This window comes from Bubalus kerabau, chromosome 12 (genome assembly GCF_029407905.1).
Source record: "Bubalus kerabau isolate K-KA32 ecotype Philippines breed swamp buffalo chromosome 12, PCC_UOA_SB_1v2, whole genome shotgun sequence".
Classification (NCBI taxonomy): domain Eukaryota; kingdom Metazoa; phylum Chordata; class Mammalia; order Artiodactyla; family Bovidae; genus Bubalus; species Bubalus kerabau.
In genome coordinates, this window is record NC_073635.1 from 12738420 (window position 1) to 12752040 (window position 13621).

General features: G+C 38.0%; 1 protein-coding gene across 3 annotated transcripts in view; it reads right to left on the reverse strand.

Annotated features, from left to right (window-relative positions):
* VWA8 (von Willebrand factor A domain containing 8) overlaps positions 1-13621 on the reverse strand; it is a 375174-nt gene that overhangs the window by 295940 nt on the left and 65613 nt on the right. For all 3 annotated transcript variants that reach the window (XM_055541970.1, XM_055541972.1, XM_055541971.1), the window contains exons 9-12: positions 10830-10934; positions 6985-7116; positions 5247-5381; positions 5082-5159 (exon numbers count right to left, since the gene is read on the reverse strand). In XM_055541970.1, coding sequence (XP_055397945.1) covers positions 5082-5159; positions 5247-5381; positions 6985-7116; positions 10830-10934 — 450 coding nt within the window. The remainder of the gene's footprint in view (positions 1-5081; positions 5160-5246; positions 5382-6984; positions 7117-10829; positions 10935-13621) is intronic.

Here is a 13621-nt window from a genome sequence, read left to right on the forward strand (position 1 = left end):
AAGTCACTCAGTCATGTCCGACTCTTAGTGACCGCATGGACTGCAGCCCACCAGGCTCCTCCGTCCATGGGATTTTCCAGGCAAGAGTACTGGAATGGGTTGCCATTGCCTTCTCTGAAGATGGTGCATATTCAACTGCATATCTTCATGCCAAGCACTATGCTATGGTCTAACCCACTGGGTTCTCCATCCTGTTAGATCCACTCTATTTTATAAACATCCCCATTTTATAAACAACATTTTGTAATTTTTGCTTTATAGCCTTGAAAAAAAACCATAAGTAATATAATATACCTGTACACATAATTTCAAATAAAAATTCAGGGTAATGCCTACATTTTAGTACAGGGAAAATAACCTGTTAAAAAGTAATACACACTTCAACAAATATATGGGCACTACTACACCAAAAAATATCATGAAGTTGGATGCTTGCAGTACCTACTGAATCACTATGAATATGAAAACTATATGGACTGAAAGAGGTACTACATTTGTAACTCAAATACCACCCATGGCAATGTTCTCAGTGGTGTGATCTTCCATTACGGTCAATGTAATGGGCAGAATAACGCCCCCCAAAGATATCTGTGTCCTAATCCCCAGAACCTGTGAGTATGTAGCCTTACATGGCAAAAGGAACTATGTAGACACGATTCACTTAATGACCTTGAGATGGGGAGATTATTATGGGTTACCCCTGTGGGCCCAACTTTATAATCTGACTCCATAAAGTGGGAGGATGTTTCCCAGCTGTGGTCAGAGAGAGAGACATGGCGGCATGAAAGAGAAAGATCCAGTGCTATCCTGCTGCTTCTAAAATATGAAAGGTTACGTGCAAGAACTGGAGAGAGGTCAGCCTAGAAGCTGAAAGAGACATGAGTGAATTCCTCCTTAACCTGGGGATAGGGAAAATCCCTATGACTCAAAATCTAGATGCAATAAAATATCAATAAATTTAATTACAAAACATTTAAAATGTACAAGGCAAAGCTAACTTATCCACAAATGAAATCAAAGTATAACTCACAGACTGAGAGAGAAATATATGCAGATAGACCACAGATAAAAAGCAGATATGCCTAATATTAGACACAAAAATTAAGGGGAAAAAGATCAAAACCCTAGTAGAAAAATGGGCAAAAGAAATGAACAGATAATTTGCTAAGGAGAGATATAATAATGGCTCTTAAAAATAGGAAAGATTTTCAATTTTTCTCCTAATATAAAAAAATGCAAATTAAAATACTCGTTAGATAGCATTTCTAACTATCAAATTGGCAAACTTTGAAGAGCTTGGCAGCCTTCTCTGTTGGCATTGTTGGTAGGAACACAAAATGGTATATCCTTACAGAGGAAAATCTAGCAATATCTAACAAAACCACCAGCTTCCCAGGTGGTGCGAGGGGTAAAGAACCCGCTTGCCAGCAAAGGAGACATAAGAGACATGGGTTTGACAGCTGGGCTGGGAAGATCCCCTGGAGGAGGGTGTGGCAACCCACCCCAGTATTCTCGCCTGGATAACGCCATGGACAGTGGAGCCTGGCAGGCCACAGTCCACAGGGTCGTAAAGAGTCGGACACGACTAATGCGATTTAACAAGCACACTCACAACAAAACCACACATGTATTTACCTATTGACCTAACAATTTCACTTCTAGGAATTAATCCTGAAGATACACTTCCAACAATATGAAACTACATATGCACAAGGTTATTCATTGCAGCTTAGTTTGTAATTACAAAATACTGGAAACAGCCCAATTGTCCAGATACAGGAGACAGGTTGACTAAACTCGGGTATTACCACATGATGGAATAACACACAGCTATAAAAAAATGAGGGAGAGCTCTATGAAAAGACAACTACCCTTAGTTTATAATTTCTATCTGAAAATTCAGAGGATGTAGAATTTTCATGATGATATACATTTTTATAATAAATTTTATAATAAAATAAATTTGAAGAATTGAGTTCAAGTAAATTTTTAGCCTTATGAAGGTTATTCTTGAGGGAAAAAGAAAAAATATTCAGGAGACAGAAAGATGACAGATTTTAGCAAAATAAATAAAGAAAACAAAATGATCTACAGAATCATATAGAAAGCCAGCTCCAAGGTTGAGTATTAACCACTTAAATTAATACAGAGTCTTGGAATTTTCATGAAAAAAGTGCAAATGCCAGACAAAGACAAGAAGCAAGGAAATAAATCCAAGACACAGGGCAGTAAAAACAAATGAGAGAGAATAAAAGTTAAGATATGTCTACTCTGTATTTGGATAAACAGGAAAGAGAGATTGTAAATTAGACTGAAGATGAAGAAAAGGATTTGGTTTGAGTTTAGAATAAAAAGAAAAACTTGAGGGTCAAAAATGATCCTAAGACTTCAATATGTTTTAGACAGTGATTTTAGACAGTTCATTGTAAGTCTCCTAAACTTATTTGACCTTAATTTTTGATTGGAGTTGACTTGGCTTTTAATCCAACTAATACTTAAAAAGAAAAATAAGAGATTACAGAGCTGGTGCTATTTACATTGGTGTGAAAAGACATCTGGAAGCATGCCCTTATCTGGTTGTGAAAGAAAAGAATAATAACCCGTATTTCTTCAATACTATGAAATCACTGGCTTCAAAACTAAAAAAAGAATAACCAGTTAAAAGAATCTGACCTAACACTTGAGCCAAATGATTTAAGATTTTTATAACCTATTATAAAACTTATTTTAGGTACTGCCACAAATCTGTGTTAAGGCTCTGTTTTTCTTTTTCTTCATATGAAATCCAGTTCTAAAAATAGTCAAGTCTAAAAATAAGGCAAAACCTACAGATTAAGTGTAGCTTTATACATGTACAATTAACAGGGAAATCTCTATATCTTCTAGGAAAATGGATGCTGAGTTACTTATTCCCACTAAATTCTCTATGTTGGGTCAAACTTCTGAAAATTTTGCATTAATATGGGCTACATTATTATAAAACCAAAATCTAACCTTGAATTCTATTAAATTAATTCCTTTAATAATTCCAAATAAATCAACAAATACTACTAATAAATATGAAACTGTAAGCAGAGTCATATTTACTCTCAGGAGCTTGGTTTCTATCGTGAGACCAACTGATTAACAGTTAACAAAACCTGCCAGTGTCAATATAGGGCCTGATATACACTCTGATTCAGTTCATGGAAAGGAGCCATATGGAGAGACAGACATACAAAATCACCTACAAAACATGTTGTCAATATTATACTTCTTCATATCTTTCTAAACCAATTTTTTCTCCCAGTCATTGCTCTAAAGATTAATGAGCAGAAGAGCAAAGTTGGAAAAGGGATTTTCAGAATATATGATGTTTCTTTATCTCTGCACCAGTTTTCCCAATCCTTGCAGGCCATCTACAATGTAGACAGTGTACATGCTGAGGTTGGGCAAAATATTTTTATGGGAATCTTATGTGCCTTTTGAATAGCATCACCCCCCCCCCTATTTTTCAGATAGAAGATTAGTAAGATATGACTAAATGACCTTATCTCATGGCAGGAACTAGAAAAGACTGACTTCATATCTCAGAGGAGTATCAGGCAATAGAATGGTCTGCCATCAACGTTAATAGTATAATTTTCTTACCTTTCTTCATCAATCAACGAATTCAAGAGGAAAGTTAAAAAAAATTAAAAGAAATCTTTCGTGAACTTACTGGCACTCTCCAAAAATACATAAGAAAATCTGTTCTCGGCCTCTTAAACTAATTCTCTCTCGCATAAGGATAACTTTCGCAACGGCAAGATTCTTCAGGTAGTTTTTCAGTAGTTGAGAGATCTAAATTGACAAATACACATGCACTCCCTTGTTTGGTTCTTCTTTGAACAGAGAGTAGGATGAGGTCACTGTGGTCTTCACAGTTCAAGCTCACGCTCATAGGATAATCTGTCACTACACCGTACAAATCACCATAAACTGACTAGAAATCTGATACAGAACCGGTACTGTCCGGAATAAACAGATGAGGCAAAAATTCTTTCCAGCTTTCATTAGAATGGGACTTTTTACTTTAATGTAAGAAAAAGAATAATATGTACAATTTTAGCAATAATACTAATAAATGGGGGTGAGGTCAAAGAGAAAAGAAATATTATCTTCACAAAAGGTCTTCTCTGTATGATGTCAAAGCAATGGCAGCTGGGAAGGTAAATTATGCTTGTATTTATCCTAGACTTATAAATAGAATATAAAATGTTTATAATAACATTTAACTTGTTTTATAAATATATTGATGATTTAGGCTTTTTTCCCTCCCCATCATTTGGTAGAAAAGTATTTTCATTTGAAACTAGGTTGGTGAAAAGTGAAAGTGTTATTTACTCAGTCATGTCCAACTCTTAGCAGCCCCATGGACTGTAGCCTGCCAGTTTCCTCTGTCCATGGAATTTTCCAGGCAAGAATACTGGAGTGGGTTGCCATTCCCTTCTCCAGGGGATCTTGCCAACGCAGGAATCACACTCAGGTCTCCTGCACTGCAGGCAGATTATGATAAAATGCCATTCTCAGATCACTTCTAATGAACTTTCATATTGAGCTAACCATCATCAAGAGGAGTGATTTTCTAAGAAGGCAAGGTATTCATCTCATCTTCCATGAATTAAGCAAAAAGAAAAAGTACTCCCCCTCACCATACAGACAGACATATAAACCAGTGGAGTAGAAGAGAGTCCAGAAACTTACAGCACATGTACAGTCACTTGATTTTTTTACAAGAATGACAAGACTATCCTATAGGGGAAAAGACAGTCTTTTCAACAAATGATGCTGGGAAAACTGTATATCCAAGTTACTGTTAACTATACTGGGTGTACACATGCATGTAAAAATAGACCTTGGTATTTCGGGGACATCAGATATCCTAGAATACACTTTCAAAAATTCCAAATAATTATAATTGCATTCCAGTTTGATAGCTGTTTCAGTTATTTATCAACTTCAAAACTAACAGGTCCAACTTAAAGAAGGATATCCATATATTCTACTGATGGTCCGAAAGCATACGTTTATAGTCCAAGTACTAAAAATGAACAGCGTACCTGATACAGCATGATAGGTTCTATATTGTATCCCAAGGTATCTGCAAAGTTCTTAGTGATGACTGTTTTTCCACAACCCTACAAATGGACACAATCATTTAAGGGATAAGTCAAAACAACCCAAAGTCAGGAAACAGAAGTTTGCAGTACGGCTGCCAGTCTTACTTTTCCTCCAATTAAGCATATGTCCTTAACCATGTGAGACTGAATCATTTCAGCAAGTAGTTGTTTATGGCTCAAGGTTTGTATAAAACGGTCCGATGTACAAGGCTGACTTAATGGCCTAGTCCCAGCTGGTACCTACAATTAAAAAGAGGTAAATGTAATATGCATACATTTTTCTCAAAATATTAGTAAATGAAAGCATACAACTGCCATTTAAAATTTCAAATAATTTCCTGCTCAATTCAATTATATACTGTTTTAGATATTTCAGGAGAATAGCAATTTTCTCAAGCACAGATCTGATGATCATTTTCATCAAACTTCCAAGTCAATAATCCCTCTAAAATCAAAGCCCATGCTGTCAGACATTTTCATGAGAATCAAGTAATTTTCATGAGAATCAAGTAATTTTCATGCTATTTATAACTCATAATAACAATGCACTGCTTGAGAATGAAGGTTTTTGCTCGAATTTCAGTTATAAGGACAGAATTGAAAATCAGCCAACTGGGATTCTCCAAAATCACCAAAGATCTCCTGATTTCTAAACTATCCACAAATCTTTTCCCCTTTTTATTTTTAGTTTACCACTCAGAAGCACCTACTCTTAAAACCTCCTCCCGTCCTTCACACCTACTTCCTTTTATTTCCTATCTCCTCCTTATTAAAGTGTTAGTACACTGCAGGCACTCAGCAGATTTCAAAACAGAGCCCAGCTCATGGTAGACATATTCAATATTTTGTTTGATGACTGAATAAATACAATTACATGAATAAGTATTGGGTTGGGTAAAAAGTTTGCTCAGGTTTTTCTGCACCATCTTATGGAAAAACCTGGACAAACTTTTTGGCCAACACAATATTATTAATATTACATTAAAACAAACAAAAAAGCCTATCATGAAAATTCACTCTGTCCTAATACAAGCAGGCAAGCATTTACTCTTTCCTACATTCACTTACAATTTCATTAAGTCAGTATTTTTCAAGCTGTGTATTCTAGTGTCAGTTTCCTATCACCTCTTGGGATTCTCAGGACCCTCACAGAAAGGGTTAGAAAAAAGCAGGCAGAGAAAGCAGATGGAGCTCTGTGACCAAATACCATTCCCTCCTCTAAAAACTGTTCACTTACAATAGCTCTTCTTTCAACCGCTTCTTGTAGCTGACAGATATTTTATTTGAAAAGGGTAATCCTTAGTTCTGGGCTTCCCTGTTACCTAAGACAGTAAAGAATCTATTTGCAATGCAGGAGACCCGGGTTCGATCCCTGGGTCAGGAAGATCCCCTGGAGAAGGGCATGGCTACCCACTCCAGTATTCTTGCCTGGAGAATTCCAGGGACAGAGGAGTTGTGTGGGCTACAGTCCTTGGGGTCTCAATCCTTAGCTGCAAAATCTTTGAAAACTATTTTCAAACTATTTCTTATCAAGGACTTAGAACACAAAATGCTTTCATTAATAAACACTGTATTTGATTTACCAGAGACTGACTGGTTTTTGATGAAAAGCTATCCCTATTTTCTCCTGAACTTTTCCAGTTTACAAATGTTTTTACAAAGTTTACGACTGGATACATAAATACACAGATACAGACATATATATATGACACTATGGCACCAAAGACTTATAAACAGATTATAAACTCAATTTAGGTTAAAAAAAAAATGTCCAGTACTAACCAGAACCTGTGTGGTTAATACAGGCAGTCTTAGAAAGTACAAATCTTGATTCATTCATTACCTTGATGGTCACCTCTTTTTCTGCAATCCGGATGGTCACAGAAGCTTGGAAGACATTGTTTTCGGTCATCCTTTCCACTCTCACAATCTTCTCAGGAAGCACAGATCTTCTTGAATCCTCAAGTTCAAAGCGCTATAAAATGACCAGAAAAACATATAATTTACTTTTTATTTTAGTATTAATGTTGGATATCTGCAAATGTCCGTCTTAATTAAAACTAAAAGTCATTCAGTGTTACAAAAATAAAGGCAAAAAAATTAATAAGAATATTTTCCCCCTATTTTTGCAGATACCATTCATTCTACTTAAGCCAATTACTAAAGGTGACCTGAAAATAGTCCCTAAAATTTACTAAATAGCAAGGAATGGAATGATCTGACAGAAGTTTGCAGTCTACAATTCCTGATAATCAAAGGTTCCAGCTTCCTAGAAAAGGATGATGTGACTCTTGAAAACATGCTTAAAGTAAATTAAAACAAGGGCTGTATCAGTTGATTTCTTAAATCAACAGAAGTTAACAGCTGCCTAAAATTGATAAAAATAGAACCTCCTGGACACCATCCTGCTGACTGCCTGTATGGTTAGTTTAACTGGTTATGATAAAGTATAACAATCAATCTTCTATGGTATCTGATACACTGCCTTCCACAACACAGGTTCTCAATCTTGCCAGACTGGACCTAAAATGCCCGGACCACTGATTCTTTCTCCATGTAGGGCAATGATCAAGGTTCTAACACTAGGTTAAACTCTCTAATCCCAGCTGATTATATAAAAAACACATACAGAACACAAGTAAGTATATGAAACATGAGGTTACTAATTAATAATTAATTAAATCCTATGCCCATTTAACAGCAGCATGTTCAATATGAAAGGCTTAACTCATTTTTAGCATTAAACAGGCAGAAATTATTCCCCACAAATCCTACAATACTTACAGAACACGATCACTAGAGCAAAACAGTTGAAACCCAATGAAAGAACAGATCACTGCCTATTCAACAGAATGATTCAATTCTAGAAAATAGAGTCTGGGGAAGAAAATTATCTTCAGTTTCAACATTTTAAACACAACAGCCCAGTTCACGTCCTCATTTCAATGTCTTAAGTACCCAAGACAATCATTCCTTCCTCCATCCTAAGAAAAACTGTTTATTTGTGCTACCACAGAAAACATAAGTTTTATACTTTACACAATTTATATATGCAAATTCCCCTGGTGTCACAGAGTTTGATAGGAAGAGCTTCCATGTTGTAGATAGACAATTAACAATCATTGACTCCTTAATTCCATTAAAAAGAGAAAAAGAAAAAGTTACATAGTATTTTAAGGGAAGTTTAATAGAAAAGGAGTAAAGCCTTAGCCAAGTAATTACATTCATTAGAATCTGGAACTCAGACTCATAAAATTCTAAAACAATACATTTATGAGCTTAAAGCCATGCTTTTATTCCAGCCATAGTACTGACAGTTTTAACTTGACATAGGGTTGATGTCAGAGCATTTATATTCCAGAAAGGAACTAATGCCTTGAACACTTGCTATACTTGTTACATCCTCATAAATAATGCAAACTAAAATATTTCAGTAGAATAAAAATAGTAGGCTAGAATACACTAAAATAGTTCAAGAACTGAAGTTGCAAGGTGAGTTACCATTTGCTGGCACAGGAAATTTAAAGATTGTTGATCAAAAAGGAAATAGAGGAATAAAATAGATATATAATTCTTCACAAAATTAAGGCAAGAAAAGACAATCACTTTTTCTCTTCTTACATAAGTAACAAAATTCCCCTTTTTCCATTTTTTTTTAAAATTCTACAATCAGATTTGAAATTATTTCTGTTTGTAATATGGACTCTCAATCAGTATTCTATGTTCCCCTTTAATTATAAAGGTCCAGATAAAGGCCAAACAAAATGAAGCAACACTGACTATCTTCTTTAGAAAACTCAACTCTTTAAAGGCATTGTATAACTTTATAGAATTTGTATGACTAATTCTGAAATTAGAGACCAGAAACACATCAAACTGATACCTTTGTAAAAATGAAGACCTTTGTTCATAACAGACTTATCTAGACACTTATCAATACCCTCTCTTGCTTGTGTCACAAAAGCTTATATTGCTTCATTTTATCAGAACTGATATTTTCTTCTATTCCATGTACCCTTGTTCCCACGGCACTGAACTTTGTGCTGATGTGCAGCTGGGAGCTCACCTGGAAATGCAGCCTTTTTTTCTCAGACATTAGGTATGCTATTTCAATGACTGATGCCAAGGTAGCACAGATGTTAATTAAATCAAAGGTGAGTTCTAGGACTTCTCTGGTGGCCCAGTGGGTAAGAAACTGCCTGCCATTCCAGAGGTCACGGGTTCGGCCCCTGGTCTGGGAAGATTCCACATGCTGCGGAGCAACTAAGCCTGTGCACCACGACTACTGAAGCTCTGGTGCTCTACGGCTCTCACGCGCCCGAGAGCCTGTGCTGGGCAACGAGAGAAGCCACCACAGTGAGAAGCCCGGGCACTGCAACCAGAGGGCAGCCCCTGCTCGCCACAACTAGAGGAGCCTGAGCAGAAGCAAGAGGACCCAGTGCAGCCAAAGAGAAAAAAAAATCTCTGAATCTTACAGTGAACTATACAGTCAAACTGGTAGTTTCCCGACTCCTTGAGCCTATGAATTAATTTCCCCATTTCCAAATGGTTCTCCATTATCTCTTTAACCTCCTTCTATTTCCCCCTCTCTCCCATCCCCGCTCCCTCACCCCTTCTCACACACACAGAAAACCCCTTTCTTTCACCAGTGGCTGCTATTTCACCACTCTCAGGCATGCGTCTCTCTCTTCTGTCTCCTCCACTTTCCTTTGTCTCTTTATTGACCATTATTTTCCTCTTGCTTCTTCTTGTTTTTCCTTAAGATTCTGCTCCTAATAACTATACATTCTAGCATTTATGAGGATACAGCTTTTTGTTATTTTTATTTTGCTATTATTATTATTGACATCACCAATCAATGAAAATACTATTTCTTGGACTAGCTGATATACAAAATAAAATCCCACTTAAATAATTAGAATCTACTGTTCCACTCTTCTGAGCCCTTCTCACTAATACTAGCTGCAGAGAGTACTTCCATATTCCCAAAGACCCTGTGTATGTTCTGGGATAAGGCAGAATAAATACCGTTCAAGTATCTCTTTTTTTTTTTGGCCACACAGTGCAGCATGAGGGTATCTTACTTCCCTGCATTGGGGGGTGTGAAGCCCTAACCCCTGGACCATCAAGGAAGTCCCCAAATACTATTCCATATGTCAAATCCTGGGGCGTGTACACATGACCACAAATGCCAAGTGTTCATGTTCTACCTGCTTCTTAGAAATCTATATGCCTTGAGTCAAACTGTGTAAGAAAAACAAAAACATCCTTCATAAAAGGGAATTATTTGGGGTGAGTCAATGACTCTACCAATGATTAGCTTGAAGTGGTCAAGACCTGAGATAATGTTAGCATGAAAATAAATGACAGTAAATTATAACCCATTGAATAAAACAGGAATCCATAAGTCCATATTGATATAAATGAATAAATAAGTATGTCGTGGAGAAGAAAAACTCTTCCTTAGTGTAGAGTGCCTGCTAATAAATGCAGAAGGAATATTTACTCCCCACTACTGTCAAGCCAACACCTGCACTTCTGGAAAAGAGAAGAAAAGACACAGGAAAGAAAGAAAGAAGGAGAGAGCAAAGTAGGAAAAAAGGGTAAGAGAGAGATGAGAAGAAGGGAAAAGAAGGCACAAGAAGAGAACACGGGAAAGGCAAGAAAGAAAGTGAAGCAGACACTTACTTTTAAAACCCCTTGCACAGCCATCCTCCCTTCATGGCCCAGTAACACAGTGTACGGGTAAAGCCGCTGGAGCACGTGTTGGATTGACATCATAGGAAAGGAATCCTATTTGGGAGGGAAAACACATGGGAATGAAGGACATCTACAACCATCACGAAAAGTGTAGCTGAAATGTACATGTGACATTGAAATTGCATCATAAACGATAGCCAGCAAGTGTCTCACATTCTCGAGAAGTCCACAAAAGCAAATATCCAGAGTTTCCTCTTCTCTCCCTGGCCTGCACCCTTTCCCTGATAAACTCACCCACTCTCATCTTTCAGCTGCTGTAGGTGTGCCTCCATCCCTACTCTTGACACATCTCTGGAGCTCTAGATCTAAGCTCCCAACTGTCTGTGAGATGTGCCTCTATGGGTGTCCCACAGACTCCCATTCAGCATGTCCAAAGATTACATGTTTGGCACATTTCTCTACCCGACTCATCCCAAAGTACCTTCTCTTTTCCCCTTACTCCTAACCTTGGTGGACCTCATCCACATACTCCTGGCTTCACTTTTACAACTACAAAGTTACAAAGTGTTCATGCTCAGTCGCTTCAGTTGTGTCTAACTCTGCGACCCCGACTGTAGCCCACAATGTTCCTCTGTCCACGCAATTCTCCAGGCAGAAATACTGGAGTGGGTGTGCCATTCCCTTCTCCGGGGATCTCCCCAACCCAGGGACTGAACCTACATCTTCTTTGTCTCATCAGCAGACAGGTTCTTTACCACTAGCGCCACCTGGGAAGCCCATATAAGTCACTGTTCTAAATACAAAGTCAGGAAGTGTTTTCATCCTCAAATTCTTCACCCCAAACTGCTTTCCCAAATGGGTTTCAGTTCAGTTCAGTTTAGTCTCTCAGTTGTGTCCGACTCTTTGCTACCCCATGAATCGCAGCTCGCCAGGCCTCCCTGTCCATCACCAATTCCCGGAGTTCACTCAGACTCACGTCCATCGAGTCGGTGATGCCATCCAGCCATCTCATCCTCTGTCGTCCCCTTCTCCTCCTGCCCACAATCCCTCCCAGCATCAGAGTCTTTTCCAATGAGTCAACTCTTCGCATGAGGTGGCCAAAGTACTGGAGTTTCAGCTTCAGCATCATTCCTTCCAAAGAAATCCCAGGGCTGATCTCCTTCAGAATGGACTGGTTGGATCTCCTTGCAGTCCAAGGGACTCTCAAGAGTCTTCTGCAACACCACAGTTCAAAAGCATCAATTCTTCGGTGCTCAGCCTTCTTCACAGTCCAACTCTCACATCCATACATGACCACAGGAAAAACCATAGCCTTAACTAGACAGACCTTTGTTGGCAAAGTAATGTCTCTGCTTTTCACTATGCTATCTAGGTTGGTCATAACTTTCCTTCCAAGGACTAAGCGTCTTTTAATTTCATGGCTGCAGTCACCATCTGCAGTGATTTTGGAGCCCAGAGAAATAAAGTCTGACACTGTTTCCACATTTCCCCATCTATTTCCCATGAAGTGGTGGGACCGGATGCCATGATCTTCGTTTTCTGAATGTTGAGCTTTAAGCCAACTTTTTCACTCTCCACTTTCACTTTCATCAAGAGGCTTTTGAGTTCCTCTTCACCTTCTGCCATAAGGGTGGTGTCATCTGCATATCTGAGGTTATTGATATTTCTCCCAGCAATCTTGATTCCAGCTTGTGTTTTTTCCAGTCCAGCGTTTCTCATGATGTACTCAGCATATAAGTTAAATAAGGAGGGTGACAATATACAGCCTTGACGTACTCCTTTTCCTATTTGCAACCAAATGGGTTTACCTTACTTTAAAAAGTCTGTTTAATTAGGGCGATGAGAGAAATTTCAATATAAACTGCCTATTAGATGACATTATGAAACTATTGTTGATATGCAGAGGGGTGTGATAATAAGTGTCCTGGTTATGTATTAATAGAAGAATGTTCTAATTCTTAGAACTGCATACTGAAGTAGTTAAGAATACTGACTGCAATTTACTTTCAGAATTGTTTAGGTAAAAAAGAGAAAGTGTAAACAAAAGCAGTAATAATGTTAAAAATTGGTGAATCTACTTAATGGGATTATAGTTTTATGTTTGGCTATTTTTGAACTTTTTTTTTTTTGGATCTGAGAATTGTCAAAGTAAAAAGTTCCAAGGAAAAAACAATAAGAATTAAAAGTAGAAGACATGAAAAATATGGAGGGAAAATGTTGCTCCAAATGTTGGTATGCATGCATGTGCAAAGTTCCTTCAGTTGTGTCTGACTCTCTGCAACCCTATGAACTGTAGCCTGCCAAGCTCCTCTGTCCATGGAATTCTCCAGGCAAGAATACTGGAGTGGGTTGCTGTGCCCTCCTCCAGCAGACCTTCCCAACCAGCTTCTCTTGTGTCTCCTGCACTGGCAGGCAGGTTGTTCTTTATCACTAGTGCCGCGTGGAAGGCACCCCAGGTGTTTAGAACGGTGTAAATGATTCATGGGAAACCTAACTCACTGACTCTCAGGAAAGGAGAAAAATAAGAAGCAACATGAGATTAAAAATGTCTCTTGTCTCAGTGTTCCTGTGCACCCCACGCACCCCCACCCCACCTTGCTGCCAACAGAGGTGTCTTCCTCCTACAGATACCTGATTGTCGCACATTCCATCTACTTAATAATGTCTAATAGGCCACTTCTTCCACATCATAAAATCCAGACAACCTCACTCACCATGCAAAACACTTGTTGTGACAACAAGGTCCTCACATTTCTCTTCACCACACGCATTTGCTCTAG